Raw genomic sequence first — 27,927 nt, forward strand, 5'->3', positions numbered from 1 at the left:
TCTGTTTGCCTCAGAACTCAGCGACTCTCCCTTGGGATTCGCTGCATCTCAACTGCCTCTATCCTCCCCAGTCATGGTAATCATTCACTCACTCATTCAATCATTCAACAAATATTAATTGAGCATCTACCCTGTGCCTGATACCATGCTAGGCACTGAATATATAGCAGTAAACCAGGTGGCATAAGACTGTCCCCAGGGAGCTTCCATCCTAAAGAAGGAGACAGAAAATAAAGACATAAATGAGGACACTCTACGTGGTGTGTCAGGCATGATATGTGGGCTCATACCTGTAATTCCAGCACTTTGGGAGGCCGAGGTGGGAGGATCGCTTGAGCCCAAGAGTTTGAGACTAGCCAGGACAACATAAGAAGACCTTGTCTCTATGAGAAAAAAAAAATAGCCAGGCATGGTGGCACGTGCCTGTGGTCCCAGCTACTCGGGAAGCTGAGGTGGGAGGATTGCTTGAGACCAGGAGATGGAGGGTGCAGTGAGCTATGACCTTGCTACTGCACACCAACCACTCCAGCCTGGATGAGATAGTGAGATGCTGTCTCAAAAACAAAGCAAGGTAGAAAACATGGATAAGGAGTGGTAGAGACAGGGTTGGACCTGCAATTTGAAATAGATGGTTAGGGGGTGTGGAACAAGCCAGCCACATGGCTATCTGGATAAGGGTGTCCCTGTTAGGGCAGGGAAATGTGCGAAAGCCCTGAGCAGTAGGGCCTGTGCAGAGGGTTCAAGATGCAGGAGGACAAGGCGGAGCAGGGGAAGAGGTGTAGTCAGATGACGTGGGGCCCAGGGGAAAGACCTGGGGTTCACTCTGAGTGAGATTACCGGCCAGTAAGGGATTTGGGCAGAGGAGCAACAGGATTCGACTAAGGCCAGCAGTCTGATGTAAGCTGTGGATTCGTGCACCTGCTTTGTGTGCAAATCACCTATTTTCCTGGGTAAAACCATTAGCATTAGAGGCTAGAGCCGTGAAGCTGAGCATACCCTTTCACTTAATAATTCCATGCCTGGGAATTCAACCTGGAGAGAGAATTTAATAAAACAGTATTCTTCAGGAGTCTCAAGTTTTCAATAAGAAGTTTTTAAATTTTGTGTTTTTAACAATAACCTTTTAAAATAATGGTGAACATATATTCCACTGTCTGGTTGATTACTTATATCTCGATACCACATTTCATTCCAGCAGCAGAGTCAAGTAGTATTGCTTTAATTGCAACAAGCTGAGCTAATGTGGGAAGAATGCAGTAGAGTGGCACAGAAGAGTGGTGAGTTCATTGTTATTACCCTCCTAGCCCGTGAGAATGCCCACCATCCGATGAGTTCCTATATCTATGCCATGAGGAGCAGTTGGGTTTCAGCACAGCATTCTCCATCTTTGCAAAGTTGTTGATTTTAACCCTGTGTTTTGAAGTTGTGCTTTGATTTAATTAGCAATTTCATTTTGATGGTATAGTTATATCAGTCATACCCCTTCTACTTAGTTTTATGTCCATAATATTATAATTAAACATTATTTAATTCAACATTGAAGGGCAGTGAAATAATTATTTTTTTTTTTCTTTTTTTCTTTTTAATTATTATACTTTAAGTTTTAGGGTACATGTGCACAATGTGCAGGTTAGTTACATATGTATACATGTGACGTGCTGGTGCACTGCACCCACTAACTCGTCATCTAGCATTAGGTATATCTCCCAATGGTATCCCTCCCCCCTCCCCCCACCCCACAACAGTCCCCAGAGTGTGATGTTCCCCTTCCTGTGTCCATGTGTTCCCATTGTTCAGTTCCCACCTATGAGTGAGAATATGCGGTGTTTGGTTTTTTGTTCTTGCGACAGTTTACTGAGAATGATGATTTCCAATTTCATCCATGTCCCTACAAAGGACATGAACTCATCCTTTTTTATGGCTGCATACTATTCTGTGGTGTATATGTGCCACATTTTCTTAATCCAGTCTATCATTGTTGGACATTTGGGTTGGTTCCAAGTCTTTGCTATTGTGAATAGTGCCGCAGTAAACATACGTGTGCATATGTCTTTATAGCAGCATGATTTATAGTCCTTTGGGTATATACCCAGTAATGGGATGGCTGGGTCAAATGGTATTTCTAGTTCTAGATCCCTGAGGAATCGCCACACTGACTTCCACAATGGTTGAACTAGTTTACAGTCCCACCAACAGTGTAAAACTGTTCCTATTTTTCCACATCCTCTCCAGCACCTGTTGTTTCCTGACATTTTAATGATTGCCATTCTAACTGGTGTGAGATGATATCTCATTGTGCTTTTGATTTGCATTTCTCTGATGACCAGTGATGGTGAGCATTTTTTCATGTGTTTTTTGGCTGCATAAATGTCTTCTTTTGAGAAGTGTCTGTTCATGTCCTTCGCCCACTTTTTGATGGGGTTGTTTGTTTTTTTCTTGTAAATGTGTTTGAGTTCATTGTAGATTCTGGATATTAGCCCTTTGTCAGATGAGTAGGTTGCAAAAATTTTCTCCCATTTTGTGGGTTGCCTGTTCACTCTGATGGTAGTTTCTTTTGCTGTGCAGAAGCTCTTGAGTTTAATTAGATCCCATTTGTCAATTTTGGCTTTTGTTGCCATTGCTTTTGGTGTTTTAGACATGAAGTCCTTGCTCGTGCCTAAGTCCTGAATGGTAATGCCTAGGTTTTCTTCTAGGGTTTTTATGGTTTTAGGTCTAACATTTAAGTCTTTAATCCATCTTGAATTAATTTTTGTATAAGGTGTAAGGAAGGGATCCAGTTTCAGCTTTCTACATATGGCTAGCCAGTTTTCCCAGCACCATTTATTAAATAGGGAATCCCTTCCCCATTGCTTGTTTTTCTCAGGTTTGTCAAAGATCAGATAGTTGTAGATATGCGGCGTTATTTCTGAGGGCTCTGTTCTGTTCCATTGATCTATATCTCTGTTTTGGTACCAGTACCATGCTGTTTTGGTTACTGTAGCCTTGTAGTATAGTTTGAAGTCAGGTAGCGTGATGCCTCCAGCTTTGTTCTTTTGGCTTAGGATTGACTTGGTGATGCGGGCTCTTTTTTGGTTCCATATGAACTTTAAAGTAGTTTTTTCCAATTCTGTGAAGAAAGTCATTGATAGCTTGATGGGGATGGCATTGAATCTATAAATTACCTGGGGCAGTATGGCCATTTTCATGATATTGATTCTTCCTATCCATGAGCATGGAATGTTCTTCCATTTGTTTGTATCCTCTTTAATTTCATTGAGCAGTGGTTTGTAGTTCTTGAAGAGGTCCTTCACGTCCCTTGTAAGTTGGATTCCTAGGTGTTTTATTCTCTTTGAAGCAATTGTGAATGGGAGTTCACTCATGATTTGGCTCTCTGTTTGTCTGTTATTGGTGTATAGGAATGCTTGTGATTTTTGTACATTGATTTTGTATCCTGAGACTTTGCTGAAGTTGCTTATCAGCTTAAGGGAATTTTGGGCTGAGACAATGGGGTTTTCTAGATATACAATCATGTCTTCTGCAAACGGACAATTTGACTTCCTCTTTTCCTAATTGAATACCCTTTATTTCCTTCTCCTGCCTAATTGCCCTGGCCAGAACTTCCAACACTATGTTGAATAGGAGTGGTGAGAGATGACATCCCTGTCTTGTGCCAGTTTTCAAAGGGAATGCTTCCAGTTTTTGTGCATTCAGTATGATATTGGCTGTGGGTTTGTCATAGATAGCTCTTATTATTTTGAGATACGACCCATCAATACCTAATTTATTGAGAGTTTTTAGCATGAAGCGTTTTTGAATTTTGTCAAAGGCCTTTTCTGCATCTATTGAGATAATCATATGGTTTTTGTCTTTGGTTCTGTTTATATGCTGGATTATATTTATTGATTTGCATATATTGAACCATCGTTGCATCCCAGGGATGAAGCCCACTTGATCATGGTGGATAAGCTTTTTGATGTGCTGCTGGATTCGGTTTGCCAGTATTTCATTGAGGATTTTTGCATCAATGTTCATCAAGGATATTGGTCTAAAATTCTCTTTTTTGGTTGTGTCTCTGCCCAGCTTTGGTATCAGGATGATGCTGGCCTCATAAAATGAGTTAGGGAGGATTCCCTCTTTTTCTATTGATTGGAATAGTTTCAGAAGCAATGGTACCAGTTCCTCCTTGTACCTCTGGTAGAATTCGGCTGTGAATCCATCTGGTCCTGGACTCTTTTTGGTTGGTAAGCTATTGATTATTGCCACAATTTCAGCTCCTGTTATTGGTCTATTCAGAGATTCAACTTCTTCCTGGTTTAGTCTTGGGAGAGTGTATGTGTCAAGGAATTTATCCATTTCTTCTAGATTTTCTAGTTTATTTGCGTAGAGATGTTTGTAGTATTCTCTGATGGTAGTTTTTATTTCTGTGGGATCGGTGGTGATATCCCCTTTATCATTTTTTATTGCGTCTATTTGATTCTTCTCTCTTTTCTTCTTTATTAGTCTTGCTAGCGGTCTATCAATTTTGTTGATCCTTTCAAAAAACCAGCTCCTGGATTCATTAATTTTTTGAAGGGTTTTTTGTGTCTCTATTTCCTTCAGTTCTGCTCTGATTTTAGTTATTTCTTGCCTTCTGCTAGCTTTTGAATGTGTTTGCTCTTGCTTTTCTAGTTAATTGTGATGTTAGGGTGTCAATTTTGGATCTTTCCTGCTTTCTCTTGTGGGCATTTAGTGCTATAAATTTCCCTCTACACACTGCTTTGAATGTGTCCCAGAGATTCTGGTATGTTGTGTCTTTGTTCTCGTTGGTTTCAAAGAACATCTTTATTTCTGCCCTCATTTCGTTATGTACCCAGTAGTCATTCAGGAGCAGGTTGTTCAGTTTCCATGTAGTTGAGTGGTTTTGAGTGAGTTTCTTAATCCTGAGTTCTAGTTTGATTGCACTGTGGTCTGAGAGATAGTTTGTTATAATTTCTGATCTTTTACATTTGCTGAGGAGAGCTTTACTTCCAACTATGTGGTCATTTTTGGAATAGGTGTGGTGTGGTGCTGAAAAAAATGTATATTCTGTTGATTTGGGGTGGAGAGTTCTGTAGATGTCTATTAGGTCCACTTGGTGCAGAGCTGAGTTCAATTCCTGGGTATCCTTGTTGACTTTCTGTCTCATTGATCTGTCTAATGTTGACAGTGGGGTGTTAAAGTCTCCCATTATTAGTGTGTGGGAGTCTAAGTCTCTTTGTAGGTCACTCAGGACTTGCTTTATGAATCTGGGTGCTCCTGTATTGGGTGCATATATATTTAGGATAGTTAGCTCTTCTTGTTGAATTGATCCCTTTACCATTATGTAATGGCCTTGTCTCTTTTGATCTTTGTTGGTTTAAAGTCTGTTTTATCAGAGACTAGGATTGCAACCCCTGCCTTTTTTTGTTTTCCATTTGCTTGGTAGATCTTCCTCCATCCTTTTATTTTGAGCCTATGTGTGTCTCTGCATGTGAGATGGGTTTCCTGAATACAGCACACTGATGGGTCTTGACTCTTTATCCAATTTGCCAGTCTGTGTCTTTTAATTGGAGAATTTAGTCCATTTACATTTAAAGTTAATATTGTTATGTGTGAATTTGAACCTGTCATTATGATGTTAGCTGGTTATTTTGCCCATTAATTGATGCAGTTTCTTCATAGCATCGATGGTCTTTACATTTTGGCATGATTTTGCAGTGGCTGGTACCAGTTGTTCCTTTCCATGTTTAGTGCTTCCTTCAGGAGCTCTTTTAGGGCAGGCCTGGTGGTGACAAAATCTCTCAGCATTTGCTTGTCTGTAAAGGATTTTATTTCTCCTTCACTTATGAAGCTTAGTTTGGCTGGATATGAAATTCTGGGTTGAAAATTCTTTTCTTTAAGAATGTTGAATATTGGCCCCCACTCTCTTCTGGCTTGTAGAGTTTCTGCTGAGAGATCCGCTGTTAGTCTGATGGGCTTCCCTTTGTGGGTAACCCGACCTTTCTCTCTGGCTGCCGTTAACATTTTTTCCTTCATTTCAACTTTGGTGAATCTGACAATTATGTGTCTTGGAGTTGCTCTTCTCGAGGAGTATCTTTGTGGCGTTCTCTGTATTTCCTGAATCTGAATGTTGGCCTACCTTGCTGGATAGGGGAAGTTCTCCTGGATAATATGCTGCAGAGTGTTTTCCAACTTGGTTCCATTCTCCCCGTCACTTTCAGGTACACCAATCAGACATAGATTTGGTCTTTTCATATAGTCCCATATTTCTTGGAGGCTTTGTTCGTTTCTTTTTATTATTTTTTCTCTAAACTTCCCTTCTTGCTTCATTTCATTCATTTCATCTTCCATCGCTGATACCCTTTCTTCCAGTTGATCACATCGGCTCCTGAGGCTTCTGCATTCTTCATGTATTTCTCGAGCCTTGGCTTTCAGCTCCATCAGCTCCTTTAAGCACTTCTCTGTATTGGTTATTCTAGTTATACATTCGTCTAAATTTTTTTCAAAGTTTTTAACTTCTTTGCCTTTGGTTTGAATTTCCTCCTGTAGCTCGTAGTTTGATTGTCTGAAGCCTTCTTCTCTCAACTCATCATTCTCCGTCCAGCTTTGTTCCATTGCTGGTGAGGAACTGCGATCTTTCTGAGGAGGAGAGGTGCTCTGCTTTTTAGAGTTTCCAGTTTTTCTGCTCTGTTTTTTCCCCATCTTTGTGGTTTTATCTACTTTTGGTCTTTGATGATGGTGATGTACAGATGGGTTTTTGGTGTGGATGTCCTTTCTGTTTGTTCGTTTTCCTTCTAACAGACAGGACCCTCCGCTGCAGGTCTGTTGGAATTTGCTAGAGGTCCACTCCAGACCCTGTTTGCCTGGGTATCAGCAGCGGTGTCTGCAGAACAGTGATTTTTTGTGAACCGCGAATGCTGCTCTCTGATCATTCTTCTGGAAGTTTTGTCTCAGAGGAGTACCCGGCCGTGTGAGGTGTCAGTCTGCCCCTACTGGGGGGTGATTCCCAGTTAGGCTGCTCAGGCGGTCAGGGGTCAGGGACCCACTTGAGGAGGCAGTCTGCCCGTTCTCAAATCTCCAGCTGCGTGCTGGGAGAACCACTGCTCTCTTCAAAGCTCAGATGGAAATGCAGAAATCACCCGTCTTCTGTGTCGCTCACGCTGGGAGCTGTAGACCGGAGCTGTTCCTATTCGGCCATCTTCCAATTATTTTCTTTTAAAGGTCGTCTGAGTGTTACTCGAGTGTGCAAACACTGGAATAACGAATGGTATGGAGCATGGGATAATTCAAAACAGCCTTTCTTGTGCTCCATCCCCAGTCACCCACTCAGGAAGGGCTGAACGTTCCTGGCTGCCACAAGGGTCAGGGAGGCCATGAAGGTAGCAAACAGCTAGTCAGGACCTGTCCAGGCCATTCATGGTGGTCACCAGGCCTCCTTCATGCACAGGCCCTGACAGGATGATCCAGCCAGGATTCAGGAATGTTCAGTTCATTTATGCTGGTGGTGAGCACACCGTCGGGGAACAGCAGGCAGGGCTGTGTCCAAAAAAGTTTTCTGGCTCTCAGGTTCCAGGCATACACTCACTCACTCTTTCTTTCTTTCACTCTTCCTTCCTTCCTTCCTTCCTTCCTTCCCTCTTTCCCTCCCTCCATCCCTTCCCTCCCTTTCTTCCCTGCCTCCCTTCCTCCCTCCCTTCCTTCCTTTTTTTGTTAGAGACAGAGTCTCGCTCTGTTGCCCAGGCTGGAGTGCAGCGGCACAATCTTGGCTCACTGCAACCTCTGCCTCCCAGATTCAAGCAATTCTGCCTCAGCCTCCTGAGTAACTGGGACTACAGGCATGCACCACCACACTCAGCTACTTTTTTGTATTTTAGTAGAGATGGGGTTTCACCATGTTTCCCAGGCTGGTCTCAAACTCCTGAGCTCAGGCAATCCACCCATCTCAGCCTCCAAAAGCGCTAAGACTATAGGTGTGAGCCACTGTGCCCAGCCTCCCTCCCTCCCTTTTTTTTTTTTTTTTGACAGGGCCTTGCTCTGTCACCCAGGCTGTAGTACAGTCACAGCTCACTGCAGCCTTGACCTCCCACGTTCAAGCAATTCTCCTGCCTCAGCCTCCCAAGTAGCTGAGACTACAGGTGTGCACCACCACATCAGGCTAACTAGTATTTTTTTGTAGAGACAGGGTCTCACTTTGTTGCCCAGGGTGGTCTCAAACTCCTGAGCTCAAGCAATCACCTGCCTCAGCCTCCAAAAGTGCTGGGATTACAGGCATGAACCACCATGCCGAGCCATGCACCCTTTTTTTTTTTTTTTTTTTTTCGAGATGGAGTTTTGCTCTTGTCACCCAGGCTGGAGTGCAGTGCTGTGATTTTGGCTCACTGCAACCTCCACCTCCTGGGTTCAAGTGATTCTCCCACTTCAGCCTTCCATGTAGCTGGAATTACAGGCGCCCGCCACCCACGGTAAGCTAATTTTTGTATTTTTAGTAGAGACGGGATTTTGCCATGTTGGCCAGGGTGGTCTCGAACTCCTGACCTCAGGTGATCTGCCAACCCTGGCCTCCCAAAGTGCTGGGATTACAGGCATGAGCCACCGTGCCCGGCCATGCACTCTTGATCATCACTCACACTCTCTGCCAGGTGACCCCAGTCATCACCTCTGTACCACCTCCTCCAAGTACCTTTCCAGCTCCCCTGACTAGCAGGGCCATGAGAAGTCAACACCCCTCGCTCCTCCATGTCACCCTGCCTCCATTCCTAGTGTCTGCTGCTTAAGACACATCCTTCCTGCCGGAGCCAAGTTTGCCTAATCCTGGTGCTTTCATACTTTCTTTACCTACCAGCAAAGTGTAACATGACAGAGGTTCCTGGCCAAGCACATGCACAGAATCTCATCTTTCTGTGGCGACACCCTCGTCCGTAGTAGGTTTGCCAGGATTCACCTGACACTTGCTCCCAGTACTGACTCAGTAAATGCCCTTCCTGCTCACTGATCTCCAAATCCGGGGAATCTGGGCCTTGAGGCAGTCACTTCTAGAATACAGGAAATGGAATTCTAGACAAAGCGTCTGTCTCCAGCCATTTTCCAATCATCTCAGCAGTTCCTGGCCAGGTGCAGTGGCTCATACCTGTAATCCCAGCACTTTGGGAAGCCGAGGTGGGCAGATCATGAGGTCAGGAGATCGAGACCATCCTGGCCAACACGGTGTAACCCTGTTTCTACTAAAAATACAAAAAATTAGCCAGGCGTGGTGGCGGGTGCCTGTAATCCCAGCTACTTGAGAGGCTGAGGCAGGAGAATTGCTTGAACCCGGGAGGCAGAGGTTACAGTGAGCAGAGATTGCACCATTGCACTCCAGCCTGGGCGACAGAGCGAGACTCTGTCTCAAAAAAAAAAAAAAAAAAAAAATCATCTCAACAGTTCCTATGGGAACATGGAAAACCCTCTGTAGAGGACACCGTATATTTTAATGCCAAGTACGTGATTCAGTAAAATAAATCCAGCATCCACTCCACTCAACATCTGTTTTCTGGGTGTTTGCGATATGTCAGGAGCTCTGACGCACATGAGCCAGTGTATCAGGACACAATGGGGTGATACTCCCAGGGGGTGGGGATGCCACCTCTGCGTCAGACAGTCTCCTGACTGTTGCTCGGCCCCTCTTTGGTGCTTTGATTAAAAAAAAAAAAAAGTTGTGCATGAAACGCTATAGGGAACCGCTAGGGTTCTTTAGTAAGAGCTTAAATCCTCTGCCTGAAGATGCAAGTGCGTATTGGTGAAGTGTTTACTTTGCTACAATTCCAGAGAAGAAATTCTCAAATCTCTTATGCTACAAATTGGGGAATGGAACAGTGCAGAGCAGGCCAAACTTTTCTCATGGAGTAACACCTCCATCTTGTGGCCTTTCAGGGTATTCCAAGTGGATCCAACTACCTGCTATTTTGTGATTCTGGGTACAAAAAATCAGATCTGAGAGAACTTGAGAGGTCCTCTGATTCGGTCCTCTGCCTTCACCCAGACGTGAAGCTCCACTATTAGCTCCACGATTTCCTCATAGTAACAGTCCAGAGAGGTGAAGAGACTTGGCCGAGGCCACCCAGCTAATACGCACGGCCTCATACCTGAGGCTCAATGCAACCCACTTGTCACTCTTTAGGAAGAGAAAAAAACTTCTTCAAACAAAATTCGACCAACTATGAAACAGACGAAAGCAGAGAGAGTCCTGGTAGAGACCGCAGAAGGACCCACCCTTCCCAGCACCTTCAGTCATCACGCCCTGGAAACCACTGTCTTGCGCCAGGGGATGCTGCTTCTCTGGGTAATGGAACATCATTGTGGCAGCCTGGAAAGCCCCCTAGGACAATAGCATTCCCTTCTGAGTAGCTTATTGCTTCAATCAGTTTAGGTCCTGGCCAGGTAAATGCCTTTTATTAAAACACATTTTACACCTCTCATGGCAGAATAAACGGCCTCATAGGCTAAGGGTGTGTGGCCCCGCGACTGCTGATGAGAAGTGAAGCCAGCTGGACTTCTGGGTTGGATAGGGACTTGGAGAACTTTTCTGTCTTACAAGAGGATTGTAAAATGCACCAATCAGCACACTATAAAATGGACCAATCAGCACACTGTAAAATGGACCAAATCAGTGCTCAGCAAAATGGACCAATCAGCAGCACATGGGCGGGGACAAATTAGGGAATAAAAGCTGGCCTCCCCCCCCAGCCAGCCCCAGTAACCAGTGGGAGTCCAGTTTGGTGCAGTGGAGTCTTTGTTCATTCGCTTTCAACAGTAAATCTTGCTGCTGCTCACTCTTTGGGTCTGTGCCACCTTTAAGAGCTTTAACACTCACCAGGAAGGTCCGCAGCTTCATTCTTGAAGGCAGCGAGACAAAGAACCCACCAGAAAGAACCAACTCCGGGCCTCCGGACACACTGGGACCTGCAATTGCTGGGACCCGGTCCCGGGAGGATGCCCGAGAGATGCCCACAGGGCCCCGGGCAGGGCAGAAAGCCGAAGCTGCTGCAGGCTGCCAGGACTAGGGCAAGCTTACGTCCACTTAGGCGGTCAACAAATAATTATCAGACTCCTTCTACGTGTCATGCCGTTGAACAAGATCGACAAGACCCTGGTCTCACAAAGCTTCTGTGCACATTGGAGGAGCCGGGTGACTACAAAGAAAGGGCGTAAGATTGTTTCTGATAGGGCCTGGGATGTGAGGAGCGATGATAGAGTGCGTGCTCTCAGGAGAGACCTTGGAGCTGGTCTTGAAGTGTGAGGAGGAGTCGGTTGGAGAAAGAGGGAAAGAACAGGCCGAGCCGAGCCAGCACCGGGTATAGCCAGAAGCGCGAAGGAGAGAGCCAGCACTCGAGGTCAGAGGAGGCGCAACGTGGCACCGGCCCCTCTCGCTGCGCTTTTTGTCCTTCCAGGAGGGGGCGCTGGTCCACCGACTGGCCCGGCAGTTCCCCAGTAGCACCGGGGGTTTCCTGCCTCGCGCGTCACCTGGTTCAGTTTAGAGCCTCCAAAGCTGCAAGGCAAGGCGAAGATGGGCAGTGGAGACAGAGTAGGGTGGGGAGGGTGGAAGCTGAGGAGCCTGTAGAGCGTCTAAAGTCATCACTGGCACCTGTTGTTTCATTGTTCGTATAGGCAGCTTGTATGTGTATACATATTTTAAACTTATTACCTAACATTTCAATCACAAAAGCAATTAGAGATAAAAGGTCCATGACACCCATGTACCCATCACCCATATCAATAACTATCACCTTCAGTCCTCAGTTCATCTACTCCCTCTTTTCATTCATTCGTTTATTAAAACAAAACAAAACAAAAAAGTCTTTAAAAGCAAATCCAAGACATTGACTCACTTCTCCTGTAAATACCTCAGAGTATATCTCTAGCAGAATTATTTTTTATTTAAACATATCCACAATACCATTGTCATAACAAACTAATAACCCCTTAATATATTCTAATTGTATATATTGTTTTTAAATGTTTTATCTTCAAAATAATTCGACTTCCACAGAAGTTTTTGTTTTGTTTTGTTTTTTGTTTGTTTGTTTCTGAGACAGAGTCTTGCTCTGTTGCCCAGGCTGGAGTGCAATGGCATGATTTTGGCTCACTGCAACCTCCGCCTCCTGGGTTAAAGTGATTCTCCTGCCTCAGCCTCCCGAGTAGCTGGGACTACAGGCGCCTGCTTGTAAACAAGGATAATAATGACAATGCTTATCTGATTGTGTTGTCGTGAGGATTAAATGAGTTTACACATATAAACACTTAGAACTGTGTCTGGCACATAAAATTTCTTAATAAATATTTTCCATTATTATTACAGCTCGTATTTTTAAAAAATTAACCAGTCTCTTTTAAAAAGACAAAAAAGCTTTATTTTATCTTGATTATAATTCTAGGCCAAGCACAGGGACTTACGCCCTGTAATCCCAGCACTTTGGAGACCAACGAAGAAGGATCGCTTGAGCCCAGGGGTTCGAGACCAACCTGAGCAACATAGGGAGACCCCCATCTCTACAAAAAAATTAAAAATTAGCCAGGTGTGGTGGCACACACCTGTGGTCCCACCTACTCAGGAGGTTGAGGCAGAAGGATTGCTTGGGCCCAGAAGGTCGAGGCTGCAGTGAGCCATGATCATGCCACACTGCACCCCAGCCTGGGTGACAGACCGAAATCCTGTCTCAAAAAAAAAAAAAAAAGAGAAAAGAAAGTGAAAAAAGAGTGCATACTCTGAGCCTGAGAGCCAGATAACTTTTTGGACACAGCCCTGACTGCTGTTCCTCCACGGTGTCCTCACCACCAGCATAAATGAACTGGTCAGTCAGCTAGTGTACCCTGGTGTGGTTGTGCCTGTTGTTAAACTTTTAAAAATAGTTCTATACTGGTTTTCAGATAACGTCCTGCCCCAGCCTGCCCCCAGTGTTCTGGCCCCTCCCAGGGTCTCCAGATCTGCCCATGGCCCAGCAACTAAAGGGTTTACACCTGGTGCAGCAGGTGGAAGGGCGGCCTCTGCACTGGGGGTTGCAGCTGTTCCAAGCAGCCGAGGCTCAGGCCAGAGCAGCCGCTAGAGATTTAGGTCCTCCTCTTGGGTGAAGAGGGAGAGAAAATGAAAGCATGGGGAGCTTCTCATTTTCACACATAAAGACTGAATTTCTTTATAAATATTTCCTATCATTATTAGTATAGGTAATATTGATTTCAAATTAGTCTCTTTTTTTAAAATACAAAGAACTTTATTTTATCCAGGTTAGAGCTGTAATACATGTGTATTATTAAACATTCAAATGAAACAGAAATATTTGCCTGTGGGGAGGATGTCTGCGGTGGCCTCTGGTGACAGCTCTGCAACAGAACTGAGACACCCACCTTGCACGGTGCTTGGGAGTCAAGCCAAGCTAACCTGGAGGTCGTTCCTGTCAGTCATCTCGGGTACAGAGGAGGAAGAGGTGACCCAGGGTGGAGCAGCAGATGGTGCATGTTCCAGACAGGCTGCTTTTTGTCTGCCTGTCCCAGGACAGGGCAGGGCCCCCGCCAGCCCTGCTTAGACCTTTAGAAGAGCTCAAGGGGAAAAAGACTTTACTAGTCAAGGGCTGGGAAAACTGTGCAGGGGAATATCTGATCATTTCTAAATGTTATCTTGAAAAGAAAAGAAAGAGGCTTTATTGAGAAACATTCCCGCTGGTGTCTGCCTCTCGGAGCCTGCACCTTCCACTCCCTGCTCTAGAAAGAAAACCATTGATTCATTTAGGTCCTGCCAAGGAGACAAGCATCCCATGATCTTCAGCCAGAAATTCCCCTGGGCCACATGAAATCAAACTATCCATGTCTGTTTTGTAAGTGGCTTTGAAGTTGAGACATTGTGGACATATTTCCACGTAAATGAATATAGGAACACCACCAGCTGCAATGGCTGCATGGGATTCCACTGTACAGAGGGAGTAGAACTTATTTAGCCAGTTGTCTAGAAAATTGCTGCAGGGTACATCCATATAATTAAATCTTTGTAAAATTTTCCAAGGGATAGTTTCCTGGAGTGTGGATGGCTGAGACCTCAGCTCCAGGGCCTGTGTACTCCCCACTAGCTATGCTTCAAAGAAGGTGAAGACACTTGGGGGTGGGGGGCAGGAATTCGGGGGGTGGGCAGGAATTTGTGGGGGTGGATGACTGTTTAAGAAATAAATCCTGGGCCAGGCATGGTGACAGCACTTTGGGAAGCTGAGGCAGAAGGATCACTTGAGCCCAGGAGTTCGAGACCAGCCTGGGCAAGATAGGGAGACCCCATCTCTATGAAAAATTAAAAAGTTAGCCAGGCATGGTGGTGTGCACCTGTAGTCCCAGCTACTTGGAAGGCTGAGGCGAGAGGATCTCTTGAGCCCGGGAGATTGAGGCTGCAGTGAGCTGTGATCTCGCCACTGAACTCCAGCTTATGTGACAGAGCAAGACCCTGTCTCAAAAAGAGAAAGAGAGAAAGAAAGAAAAGAAGGAAAAGGAAGGAAGGAAGGAAAGAAAGAAAAAATAAATCCTGGGGCCAGGCGCAGTGGCTCACGCCTGTAATCCCAGCACTTTGGGAGGCCGAGGTGGGTGGATCACCTGAGGTCAGAAGTTGAAGACCAGCCTGGCCAAGATGGTGAAACCCCATCTCTACTAAAAATACAAAAATTAGCCGGGCATAGTGGCGGGCGCCTATAATCCCAGCTTCTCGGGACGCTGAGGCAGGAGAATTGCTTGAACCCGGGAGGCAGAGGTTGCAGTGAGCCAAGATCACACCACTGCACTTCCAGCCTGGGCGACAGAGCAAGACTCCGTCTCAAAAAAAATCAAATAAAATAAAATAAGGAAAAAAGAAGTCCTGGAAGATTTGTTCCCGGCACCCAGTATTGTGGCTGAGACTTGCCCCGGACAAGAAGCCGGAAGAGCCGGTCCCCCTAGAGAGGCTAGGACAGAGGATTCCTTGCCAGGGCCCTGAGGATGCAGAGGGAGGTCAGTCCTGCTGCCTCTATCACGCCTTCTTACTCCACCCCCACCCGGCCCAGACCTCCTGGGAGTCAGAGGAAGTTGCTGACCTGTCCCCTGGGGGAATAATTGTATTAGTGATAAGGTGGCCTCTGGCAGCTTAGTCAGCAGATTCAGGGCTTTGGGCTGAGTAATCCTTTGGCGTCTGCCCCAGCAGCTGGTGATCACAGATCGGGGAGACCCCCCCAACCCCCAGGCCCTGCTGGGCTTTGGCTTCCTTTCCCCCAGCACAGTGCATAGGGCACAGCTCTGGCTGGCCTGACCTGCCAAAGAACCCAGGACCAGGCTCAGAGGGGATTTTGGCTGGCATCCACGTGATGGAGTGACAGAATACGGTCAAAATCAACAGCGTAAAAACGGGCCGGTCAAACACTGCAGGGGGCTTTCATTTAGATGGGACTGGGTTTCTTGGTGGCCTGGCTTGTTTTGTTTTTGCCATTTTAGGTAATACCCACTACAGAATACAGGGAAATATAGACAAGGTTGAAAACAGATTCTCTGTCCATTAAGTGCCTTGGGATCCTCATCCCCAGCTAACCCAAAACTCTAAGCCTGTTCCCTGGAATCTTCCATCTGGCTGGAGGAGAGAAAGTTGACCTGGAGTGAGGTTCAACATAAGGACAAGATCTGCACCCGGACAAGCTCTCTCTCGGAGAGCACAGGCGGCCGGAGGAGTCAAAACAGGTGGCCTGTGGAGTCAGCACAGGCATCCTGGAGGAGGTGAGCCCTGGACAGGCCTTCAGGGATGGGAAGGGTCTGGGCAGAAGGAGCAGGAGGGCCAAAGCCAGCGGCCTCCCCTGCGCCTGCTGCCCCTGAGAGAAGGAAGCGCTCTCCTCCAATAGCCCTGCCCCCGCTTCCTCCCTTCCATCTGCCCTTTCCCCTTCAGTTCACCTCCTTTAATCCCACCACAACCGCCCAATGGGACACCATCCTACTCATTCCAGAGAGCACGAAACTGAGAGGCAGAATAACTTCCCCAAGCCCACACAGCCAGGCTCTGAGAGGAGGGGTGCTGGCCCAAGCCTGCCCTTAAGCCCGGGCTCTCTGCAGGCCAGAGCAGCCCCTCCTCTCCTGCCGGCTGCCGCCCCCTCAAGCCTGCAGGTGTCTCTCTGGAGATGCTGGGCATGGGGCAGGGTTTGAGGTACACCCACCTCCACCTCTCTTCCTGGCTCTTTCTCCTCTGTAGCTCCCATTTTAAAAGGAACTGCATTCCTAAAATATTTTTCTTTAAATATCTAAATTCATTGGGGAAGAAAATCTTTCCTTAATGTTACCCTCCCTGCCACCCCTCACCCCGTCTCCTTCCCTCACAGCCACGCTCCCTCCCCACAACTAGGCCTCCTGAATCATGCTCCCTCCCAGGGCACCAGTTCGTCCGGCTGCTGCTGAAACCCAAGGAGGCAGCTGCCCCTCCTGGGAGGGTGTCCTGGTGCAAAGCTGAGTGCGGTGCCAAGCACAGTTTGAAATCCTCATCTGCATCCCCAGCCTCCTCCACCACTCACTAGCTGTGTGGCCTGAAGCAAATTACTTAACTTCTCTGACTCTGTTTTTCCTCACCCATGAGTTGAGGCTAGTAAGGACAGCTCCTTTACAGGGCTGCTGTGAGGTTTGAGGGATCTGTGTAAGAACTTGGCATGCTTGCTTTCTGCATGACACGGAACACTTGCATGGTGACACCACCATTGCTGATTCCTCCCCGTCCCTGGCTCCCGCGACAGCGCAGCGCTGTCTTGAGTTTCCGTCTTGTCTCTGATGTGCCTTTGTCATCAGCTTGTCCTTGGCTCTGGCCACCAGAGTCTGAGACCCTTGAGCTCAGCCTTAGGTATTTTCAAACCTGCACGCATTTGCTCCAGGCGGCCCCCCAGTCCTGGGGTTACTACCTCTGTGCAGATAAATTGGGGGTGGTTTGGTCTGGGGCATGTGGAGCTGGACTCCACGGTGGAACTGATATGAAGTGGCCGTGGAAGCCGTGAGTGTGGTGAAACTGCCCGAGGAGAGAGCGGGAAGGGCTGCTGGGACCAGCCTCTGGATACATGGAGGCGATGATAAGTTCAAGGCAAAGACCCGTGTTCCAGAAGAGATGGGAAAGAGCGGCTTCGGGAAGGAGGGAGTGGCCAGTCAAATTCATGGAGGATGGCCTCAGCTTCAGTCTTAGGTGGAGCTAGAGACCTTGTCCTGAGGGGCTTTTTGGCAGAGGAGGCAGGGAGGGGTGAGGACGGAGGAGAGGAGAACAGGTGAGAGCACCCAGCCCGGTGGCCTCGATCTTCTGAGGCCCCAGAAAGCGGATTACCCTGCAAAGCCCCTCGAGCTGACTTCCCAAATCCCTAATTGTGCTTCTCTGTCACAGGGAGGGTTAACCCCACTTACATAAGGGCCAGGCCCCACCCCCTGTCCCCTTAACTCCATGATCCTTCTGGAAGCTTCACGCTCCACCCACTTCCCCTTGGGGTCTAAGGCTGGACCAACCCCACCCCAGCTCATCCTGAGGTGAGCTGTGGTCTGCTGGGGACAAGTGGTCCCCTCCAGGACAACATGGGCTTTCAGCTCTGTCCCGGGCAGGGAGGGGGCTGGCAAGTGGGCCTCGGGGTGGAGGAGCAGGCAAGAAAAGGCTGCTGAGTGTGACCTCAGTAACCCCAAGAATATAACAATATCAACTGCACACACCATTTATTAGGTTCTTACTGAGTACCAGGCGCTGAAACACATTTCCTGAACCATTGTCTTTAGTTCCCCAACTACACCATAGGACAGGTGCTCTTCTCATCCTGTTTTACAGGTGAGGAACTGAAGTTTGGACAGATTGAGTCACTTTCTCAGGGACACATGGCTGGCCGGCGATGGAGAAGGTACTTGAACCTGGGTCTGCCTCTGCTCTCTCCACACTCGCTGCGGGGGCCCGGGGCTTACTATAAGGCGAGGATGTAAGACAAGTTCCTCCTTCCCTCTCCTTCCCACAGGAGCAGAGGCATCGCTGGGCCGGAGGTGGGAAGGATGGACCTGGGAGCAGCGCAGGGGCTGGTGTGGCAAGAGGCCGGCGGAACTGTGAGGCCGAGTTCGGGGGGGAAGGGGAGGGCTCCTGAGAGCCCGTGGCCAGGCTCAAGGTGGCTGTATCCTCACCGGCTCTAGTCCTGCAGGCCTGGCTCTCCAGAGGAGCCTGCCAGCTCCTCTTCTGCCCCCTCACAGGCCTGAAGGAGACCCTCCAGATGGGGCTCCGGGCCTCTTTCCTCCAGGCCAGCCTCAGACCCTATGGGGGACGGTTCTGGGAGTGTCCTCTGTGCCAGGTGTCTGGGGACTGCTAGCCTTCCAGGGGGGCTGGATCCTCAAATCGTGAGCCCCAAGCAGTCCCTTTCCAAGGGATTGGAGTGAGAACCTCGGGGGACAGAGCCAGATCTACCTAGGACCCAAGGGGAGTGTCTCAGGCAGGACCCCCACAGGCACAGACACACACACTGGCCACACACTTGCCTTCAGATGTGTGCCAAGCAGCTCAAAAGGATTTAAAGTCCAGCCAGGCGGGGTGGCTCACACCTGTAATCCCAGCACTTTGGGAGGCTGAGGCGGGCAGATCACTTGAGGTCATGAGTTCGAGACCAGCCTGGCCAACTTGGCAAAACCCTATCTCTACTAAAAATACAAAAAAATTAGCCGAGCGTGGTGGCAGGTGACTGTAATCCCACCTAATTGGGAGGCTGAGGCAGGATAATCGCTTGAACCCAGGAGGCAGAGGCTGCAGTGAGCCGAGACCATGCTACTGCACTCCAGCCTGGGCAGCACAGCGAGACTCCATATCAAAACAAAGAAAAAGATTTAAAATCCTTGGGAGAGGTGGAGTCCACACCTCTCTTCAAGATGTGGCATGAAATGATGAACAGCTGAGCACACAGGGCAGGAGGGCCCGGGGGACCTTGGGCAGCCCGGGAACCAGCATGGGGTAGCAGGACTGACCGGCTCCCGGGGCACCTTGGTAATGCTGCAGGTGTGGCCAGTTGATCCCCTGTGGAGACAGTAAAGATTAAGAGGATCATAAACTGCGCCCAGCGGCTGCCCTGGGAGAAATCTCCTCAAGCCAGAGCCTGTGCTGTGAGGGGCTTCGGGACCTTGGGGCAGCTCCTGAGTTCAGACAGAGTTCAGGCAGGGAGACAGGGGCACAGAGAGACAGAGGTTCATGGACTGAGGCAAAGGCTGGGCCCGGCTCAGCAACCCAGGCCTCCCGCAGGCAGGCAGAGGCTGCCCTGTAACCCACAGAGACCAGACCAACAGCTCTGATGAGCTCCACAGTGGCTGCAGCTGCGCCTGCAGCTGGAGCTGCCTCCAGGAAGGAGTCTCCAGGCAGATGGGGCCTGGGGGAGGATCCCACAGGTATGGCTTCTCCTGGAGGTAGGGTTGGGTCTGGGCCCTTGGGGAGCAGGGTAAGGGCCAGAGGTTCGCAGGGACCATGGAAGGAGCCAGAACAACTCAGACCCAGCCCCGCCGGCTGTGGGCAAGGGTAGGGTAGCCTGCGGGTAAACCCAGAATCCTAGAAACACGGTGGGGCGGGGATGGGGGTTGGGGGCGGGCAGGCTGCAGAGCCAGGACAGGACAGCCCAGCCGATGGGGAAGGAAAGAACAGAGAAGCGCCCTTAGGGCTTAACAGCACAGAAGTCCCTAGTGGCGTTGACAAGAATGTTTCTGTGGGATGATGGAGCCTGAAGCCACCCACAGAGAAGGGATGGGAGCTGGGAAGGTGGAGCTAGGGCTCGGACTCTTGCTGAAAATTGGCCATTGAGGGAGGAGAGAGGGCAAGGAATGGGGGTGGGGGCTGGGGTGTGGATGCACAGTGAGGGAGACACTTCTCCGGATGGAAGAGTCACGCGTGAGTTCGTTCAAATGCGGGTGAGCGGGGCCTGAGGACTGGGAAAGGGACCCGAGGGAAGGAGGGGAGCGTGCAGCCCTGCCCTGGCCCAGCCCTGCCCCCTGCCCCTCAGGCGTGAGCCCCTCGCTCCAGTGCCGCGTGTGCGGAGACAGCAGCAGCGGGAAGCACTATGGCATCTATGCCTGCAACGGCTGCAGCGGCTTCTTCAAGAGGAGCGTACGGCGGAGGCTCATCTACAGGTGAGTGCGGTGGGCCCTGCTGGGCGTCTGCCCCTGAGGGGTTCTGGAGGGGTGAGGGGGTGCTCAGGGGAAGAGGGGCTTGGGCAAAAATGTCCAAGCCCATGGCTCAGGGCCTGGGACGGACACTGACCCCTGGGGTCTCCTCTTCACCTGCAGGTGCCAGGTGGGGGCAGGGATGTGCCCCGTGGACAAGGCCCACCGCAACCAGTGCCAGGCCTGCCGGCTGAAGAAGTGCCTGCAGGCGGGGATGAACCAGGACGGTGAGGCGGGGGCTGGCCCGGGGGGACGTGACAAGAGATGGGCAGCGGGACTGGCACGTCGTCCTGACCCTTCCTGCCTCCCCAGCCGTGCAGAACGAGCGCCAGCCGCGAAGCACAGCCCAGGTCCGCCTGGACAGCATGGAGTCCAACACTGAGCCCCGGCCGGAGTCCCTGGTGGTTCCCCCGGCCCCGGCAGGGCCCAGCCCACGGGGCCCCACACCCATGTCTGCAGCCAGAGCCCTGGGCCACCACTTCATGGCCAGCCTTATAACAGCTGAAACCTGTGCTAAGCTGGAGCCAGAGGATGGTGAGTGGGAGAGCAGCTGAGGGCACAGCAGGGCTTGGCTTCCCGGGTCACAGCAGGGCTGCAGCGCCTCGCCTTGATCCTCACTCCCCCGGGGCCCCAAGTACTCCCTGCCACCTCCCGAGAAGCAGGCGCTAAGATCACAACCTCCTCCTCCAACAGCTGATGAGAATATTGATGTCACCAGCAATGACCCTGAGTTCCCCTCCTCTCCATACTCCTCTTCCTCCCCCTGCGGCCTGGACAGCATCCATGAGACCTCGGCTCGCCTACTCTTCATGGCCGTCAAGTGGGCCAAGAACCTGCCTGTGTTCTCCAGCCTGCCCTTCCGGGATCAGGTACCTACCGGCCTGCCTGCTGGGGAGCTAGGCTGGGCTGGGGTCAGGCAGCCCACTCGAGTCAACCAGACAGGGCACACACATCCCCATGCCAGTATGAATGGAGGTGCACACAGCTTGGATGGTGATGGCTGGGGACACACATACCTCTGATTCAGCGATGGCTGGGGTGCATCTCAGGGATGGTGACGATGGGGGTGCATGCATCTCTGGCACAGGGATGATGGTCGGGGTGCACACCTAGGAGATGATGTTGGCTAGGGACCTACAGGGCCCAGGGTCTTCTTAAGTTCTGGAAGACCCTCAGGCCCTGCAGACATTCTGTGGGTAACAAGTGACCTGCACACCCTGAACAGGCTGAGTGGCTGACTCTAGGCCCCCTTGGAGCACAAGTGCCTACGACTTCAGGGCTTGCATTTTAGTTCAGTCTCTCCAGCTCTGGGCCATCCCTCTCGGCTTCTAATGGGCAAGCAGATCTTTCACGAAAACCAGGAGGAGAGGCACGAGGAGGGTTTGTGGCCCTCAGCCAGTCTGTGTGCTGGGGTGGAGCAACTCAGAAGAGTCAGACCACACCACTTGAATACACTCAACTTAGGACACTCATGAGGCATGTCTCAGGCTGCCCAACTTCCAATGGCTCTGGGCGTTCCTAAATGTCCCAGCTGCAGCTCTGGATGGAACCCAGACAGTGTCTCAGATGGTAGGCAGCTGAGCCGGATGGTGCCAAATCCCAGAGCTCTGAGCCTCTGGCTGATGTCAGGAGAGCATTCTCGGGTCCCAGGACAGCACTTCCATTCCTTGGGTGCCTGAGATGGTGGCAGAGGCTCCAGACTGAGCCAGAGAAGCTGTGTGTCTGCCATAACAGGCACCCCTGTCTGAGCACAGGTGATCCTGCTGGAAGAGGCATGGAGTGAACTCTTTCTCCTCGGGGCCATCCAGTGGTCTCTGCCTCTGGAAAGCTGTCCTCTGCTGGCACCGCCCGAGGCCTCTGCTGCCGGTGGTGCCCAGGGCCGGCTCACGCTGGCCAGCATGGAGACGCGTGTCCTGCGGGAAACTATCTCTCGGTTCCGGGCGTTGGCGGTGGACCCCACGGAGTTCGCCTGCATGAAGGCCTTGGTCCTCTTCAAGCCAGGTAACTGAGTCTCTGCCCAAACCTTGAGTGGGAATTCTGGTGATTTCCATCTGCCTCTCACTCTCCCTCCACCACCCCCATGTGTGCAGATGTGTGTAGGCCTCTATCCTGGGGGGTGGGAGGAGAGTGGTGAGGCTGGACTCCCTTCTCTTTGGGGCCACTCCTGGTTGACTGTGAGGGGACAGGGCAGGCTGGGAGCCCCTGGGAGCCCCTGAGCCCCAGCCGGAGCCCCTGGTGGCTCCTCTGGCCCTGGCAGAGCCCACCCCACAGGGCCCCAGGTCCATGTCTGCAGCCAGAACCCTGGGCCACCACTTCATGGCCAGCCTTATAACAGCCGTAAACCTGTGCTAAGCTCACGGGTGCTGCTTCTCCCCAGAGACGCGGGGCCTGAAGGATCCTGAGCACGTAGAGGCCTTGCAGGACCAGACCCAAGTGATGCTGAGCCAGCACAGCAAGGCCCACCACCCCAGCCAGCCCGTGAGGTGACCTGAGCATGCGCCCACCCACTCATCTGTCCCTGACCTGTAACCTTTCTCTGCCTCTCCCACACTCTCCCAGAGCTCACTGATTAGACAGCACAAGGGTCTCAGTTCAACAGCATACAGCCAACATCTATGGTGTCCCAGGCACAGTGCCAGGCCCCGGGGAGTGGGGACCAAGATGTACCTAAGACAAAGCTACTGCCTTCTAGAGACAACCGGCAGTGACCTCACTGAAGACAAAAACTGCCCTAGCTAGGTACTGAGGGTTGCATGAATCTGCAGGAGACAGAGACCCCATTGCATGGGAAACATAAAGCAGAATTGGGAGGGACTTTGTGGAGACAGGGCTGGACTTGAAGAAGAAGTCTAAAAGAAAACATCATTTGCAAAGGGAGAGAGGGGCAAGCATGATATGTTGTTAGAACAGGAGCCCACTTTGACGGTATAACAGGTTCCTGCCAGTGAGAAATGGGGAGAGTAAGCCAGAAAAGTACCCCAGGACCAGCCCGTTCAGGACTTTGAATGCCAGCCAAAGGCCACGTCTGACTTGGGAAGCAGAGGGCAGCTACTGCAGGTTTCCGAGCAGAGGGTCATACACAGGGCTGGACCTCACGCAGACTGGCATGGCCATGGGTCCAGAGGATACTACTGGGAAGGGGATGGCAGCTACTGCCACCTTCCAGGTGGTTCCATGGTGTTCTGATCTTTGGGCATGGCCGGGGGGAGCAGAAGGGAGACTCTAGGAGTTGAAATGGGTCAGACCCGGTGTTTGAGTGAAGGTAAGGAATGAGGGAAGAGGAGCTCTTTGGGAGAAGACATTGTTAAAAACATAAAAAGGAAAGCCAGGAGGAAAGACGGTTTTGAGGGAAGATGATAAGGTGTTTTGTAGGTGCACTGAGCATCCTGTAGAGATGCCAAGCACATGGATGGCCCTGGCTAGGTTTGGGGGAGAGTTGCTGCAGGCTGAGTGTGGCTGCGCCAGGGTGGGGCAGGAGCCGGTGCTCTGGGACTACGCTGTTTGGCCCAGCACAGGCAGATGTCATGGAGCCTCAGCAAGGTTGGAACACTTGGCCTTCAGGCATCTACTGGCTATTTTAGACCATGTTATCTGCAATCTTTGGGGCTCCCAGCAGTTTCTTTCTGAAGAAGCAAGCTAATATGGGCATCCTTGCATCATCTCTAATCCAAGAAATGATTACAAGGAGAAAAGGTAATTTCCTTTTAAGAAAAGCCACAGTATACAAAGTATATGCCATATAGCACAGGAAGATTTGTGCTGCTTATGAGCATAGGGAGAACGCTGCTACTACTAAGACTTTGACTTAGCATCTGAAGAGTGGGATTCAGAGACATTCAGAAACCAGCAGCCTTTCTCTGCCAAGTTTCTGTTGGAACCAACTCCCAGAGATGTCCTGGCATATTGGTTATGCGTCAAATTTCAAAATGCTGATTAAGATTTCCTATGCCCCTTTTATAGCGGTTCATTGCCTACTACAAGGGAATTGAGCGTGAAGATAGTGGTTTGGGGTTCTCTAATCCAGCATATTATTTCAGTTTTTAAAAACTGCAACACCCAGGAAGAAACACAATTACCATCGCCGCCTGATATGCACACAGACACCAAAGCGAAGTTCCACGAAGTAATTCCTACCCTTACCTTGTACAATTTACCTGATATTTCTCTTTTCTTTTTTTGAAAAGGCTGATCGTGACCCACTGAATTTAATTTCAGACCCACTAAGTGAGGCAATACCTGCAGTTTGGAAAAAACATTCTTTAACTGACTTTATAGTTATTTCTTCTTCCTCCCACTCTTTAGATCAGAAAAACAGAAGCAGGGAAGGCAGATGGGAGGGGTATACGACTTGCTCAGTGCTGCTCACTTGGCACTAGCAAGAGAAAGGAAGGCCTTAGGTTGGCAAAGCAAGTCCAGCAGATCACTGAGTGGTGGGGAAGTCTTCCCCGAAATTCACGGTGAGAGGAGCATGGGACTGCCCAATGTGGAGTAGCCTGCTTGATGCTGGGTGTTGACCCTGGCCATCAGACCTACCCAGGGAAGGTTTAGTTCCCCCATCTGTCTCTTGGGGCTTCACCATCCGTCTTTTGTGTTGCGGACTCCTGTCTTAGCAAATACTTCTTTTTTTTCTTTTCCTTTTTTTTTTTTTGAGGTGGAGTCTCTCTCTGTCACCCAGGCTGGAGCGCAGTGGCGTGATCTCGGTTCACTGCAAGCTCCACCTCCTGGGTTCACGCCATTCTCCTGCCTCAGCCTCCCGAGTAGCTGGGACTACAGGCGCCCACCACCACGCCCAGCTAATTTTTTGTATTTTTAGTAGAGACGGGGTTTCACCGCATTAGCCAGGATGGTCTTGATCTCCTGACCTCGTGCTCCACCTGCCTCGGCCTCCCAAAGTGCTGGGATTACAGGCGTGAGCCACCACGCTCAGCCAGCAAATAGTTCTTATTTAAAACAATAAATATTTTTTTCAATGACTATCTCAGTCACCAAAATTATCCTTCAACTTCAGGACATTTTCAGTAATGGCTGTCATCATCCTAGGTGGTATACAGACAGGAATTTGTATTCTTACAGACAATTCTTATCTACTAAAAACTAATCATATAATTATAGTACTTATATATGAGATTAATAATAATATATTCATATACAGGTGCTCCTTGACTTATGATGGGGTTACATCTGGATAAACCCATTGTTAAGTTGAAGCTACTGTAAGTTGAAGATGAATTTTCATACATAACCCATCTTAAGTCAAGGAGCATACTGAATGCTTATCACTTTCACACCATGATAAAGTCGAACCATCTGTATAGAGTTAATATAAATTTCACTTTATAATCTTTACATATAATAAACAATATTTACTCATTATTTTCATTGCACTCCTAAACTAAATGGGGGGTGGCGGCTCACAATGGGTCGAGGTAGGTGGAGGCAACTCCTCTGGTTAATGTGGCTTTTCTTTTTTCTTTTTTCTTTTTTTTTTTTTTTTTTTTTTTGAGACGGAGTCTTGCTCTGTAGCCCAGGCTGGAGTGCAGTAGTGGGATCTCGGCTCACTGTAAGCTCCGCCTCCCGGGTTCATGCCATTCTCCTGCCTCAGCCTCCCGAGTAGCTGGGACTACAGGTGCCCGCCACCACGCCCGGCTAATTTTTTGTATATTTAGTAGAGACGGGGTTTCACCATGTTAGCCAGGATGGTCTCGATCTCCTGACCTTGTGATCCGCCCGTCTCAGCCTCCCAAAGTGCTGGGATTACGGGCGTGAGCCACCACGCCTGGCCTGAATGTGGCTTTTCCTCGAAATTCCTCCTGACCCACTCTGGGGACCTCATCTCTCCTCTCCTTCCTCCCCTCCCTTTCCTGGGAGGGCACCACCCCAGGGACTAGTGCTCAGAAGCTGGTCGTAAAACTGATGGCGTCCTCTCTCCTGTTCAGGTTTGGGAAATTGCTCCTGCTCCTCCCGTCTTTGAGGTTTATCACTGCGGAACGCATCGAGCTCCTCTTTTTCCGCAAGACCATAGGGAATACTCCAATGGAGAAGCTCCTTTGTGATATGTTCAAAAACTAGTGGGGGTGGAGGTGAAATGTTTCCAAGCACTCTGGAAAACAATCTACTGAAACGAAACATTTGCCTGCTCTTTGCCCCAGCAATTCCTCGTAGGTGTGTGTACCCAGCAGAAATGCCCACCGAAAGATATTGTAAGAATATTCATAGCAGCTTTATTCATAATAGCCCCAAACTGTATATTGATGGTAGGATGAATTAAATTGTGGTATATTCATATAATGAAAAATAATTTAAAAAGAATGAATTACGGATACATGTGGCAACACAGGTAAACTTCACAGACATAAAAGTTGAATGAAAGAAGCCAGGCAGAAGTTCCATTTATGCAGAGTTCAGGAACAGGCAAGACTAATTGACGATAATAGAAGTTGGAATAGTGGTTACTTCTGGGATTGATACAGAGGGGGCTCATGGGAGCCCTCTGGTGTGCCAGAAATGTTGATTTTGATCTGGGCAGTGGTTTCACAAATGTATTCATACGTAATAATTCATTGAGCTGTGCACTTTGTTAGACCTCAATAAAAAAGTGAAAAAAAAAAAACCAGAAAAATGAGTGTGGTCAAGGCTCTCCCTTTGGGGACACTGAAGGAATGAGCGCAAGGTCTTTGAGTTCCATCTGGGTTCCACTCCAAGTCAGAGACCAGGTGCAATGAATTCAAGCCCAGTGGAAAGTCTCCCGTAGAATTCAACCACCCAGCTTCTCTCCAGATGGCATCCCATCATCCGCAGCATCTCTCAACCTTTATCTCCTATCTCCTTCCTCATCTCCTTCCTAAGAACACCTTCCAACTCAACATAAGGCAGCTACAGGTACTTTTTGTGAAAGGGACTCTTCATCACTTCTCAGGTCCTTATGGAAAGATACAGCTCAGACAAACCTCATCATTTTCTTTTTCTCTTTTTTCTTTTTTTTTTTTTGAGACTGAGTTTTGCTCTTGTTGCACAGGTTGGAGTGCAATGGCGCAAGCTTGGCTCACGACAACCTCCGCCTCCCGGGTATAAGTGATTCTCCTGCCTCGGCCTCCCGAGTAGCTGAGATTACAGGTATGCACCACCATACCCAGCTAATCTTGTATTTTCAGTAGAGACGGGGTTTCTCCATGTTGGCCAGGCTGGTCTAGAGCTCCTGACCTCAGGTGATCCACCCACCTTGGCCTCCCAAAGTGCTGGGATTACAGGTGTGAACCTAATCCTTTTTGAAGATAGACCCAGATGACTGTGAAAATAATATTTTAACATGTTAACATAGATCAGGCAATGTATATATTAATAGCAGGCAGTGAGCCGGGCACTTTTTAAATTGCCATTTAATCCTCAGATTAACTCTGAGGGAAGAGCTAATTTTCTCCATTTATAAGTGAAAAAACTGATGCTTAGAGAGGACTCAAACCTTGGTGTGACTCTACCTAATGCTGCTTAACTTTGGCACCGCCTCTTTCCCACTTCCCCTTCACTTTTGGAATGAAAGACTGAACAATTCTGTTGCATTTTCTGCCTTCAAAGGATAAGTGCTTGAAATCAAGACAGAAAGGGTCATGTGAGAAGGCTGAGAAATCCTAGGGGTTCCCTGTCCTTTGGCTTGTGTTTGAATTCCCTTAGCTGACAGAAATGCCCTGTCTACTCAGGAACTCAGAACCGCTAGGGCTGGTGCCAGAGAGGAAAGAATATGGCAAATGCTGCCCAGCTGAAGCCCTTCTTACTTCAGCCCCCAGGCTACTTCAGATTCTCTCCAAC

At 49.2% G+C, this 27,927-nt stretch overlaps 2 protein-coding genes across 3 annotated transcripts in view; both read left to right on the top strand.

Moving 5' to 3' along the window:
- The window catches only part of THSD4 (thrombospondin type 1 domain containing 4), a 693,045-nt gene extending 673,792 nt beyond the window's left edge, over positions 1-19,253 (top strand). Inside the window, exons 20-23 of one of the 2 annotated variants that reach the window (XR_008672073.2) lie at positions 1,196-1,277; positions 15,534-15,720; positions 17,777-17,846; positions 17,958-19,253. The gene's annotated coding sequence lies outside the window, so the exon portion shown is untranslated. The remainder of the gene's footprint in view (positions 1-1,195; positions 1,278-15,533; positions 15,721-17,776; positions 17,847-17,957) is intronic. The other variant, XR_010131023.1, reaches the window with a different exon arrangement.
- Positions 19,254-19,575: 322 nt separating this feature from the next.
- Positions 19,576-27,237, top strand: NR2E3 (nuclear receptor subfamily 2 group E member 3). Its single transcript, XM_004056428.4, has 7 exons — positions 19,576-20,091; positions 20,248-20,351; positions 20,437-20,658; positions 20,818-20,993; positions 21,879-22,125; positions 22,502-22,607; positions 26,061-27,237. Exons 2-7 carry the CDS (start codon positions 20,267-20,269, stop codon positions 26,191-26,193), a joined length of 969 nt encoding a protein of 322 aa, XP_004056476.3. The 5' UTR covers positions 19,576-20,091; positions 20,248-20,266; the 3' UTR covers positions 26,194-27,237.
- Positions 27,238-27,927: the final 690 nt, after the last annotated feature.

This window comes from Gorilla gorilla, chromosome 16, assembly GCF_029281585.2.
Source record: "Gorilla gorilla gorilla isolate KB3781 chromosome 16, NHGRI_mGorGor1-v2.1_pri, whole genome shotgun sequence".
Classification (NCBI taxonomy): domain Eukaryota; kingdom Metazoa; phylum Chordata; class Mammalia; order Primates; family Hominidae; genus Gorilla; species Gorilla gorilla.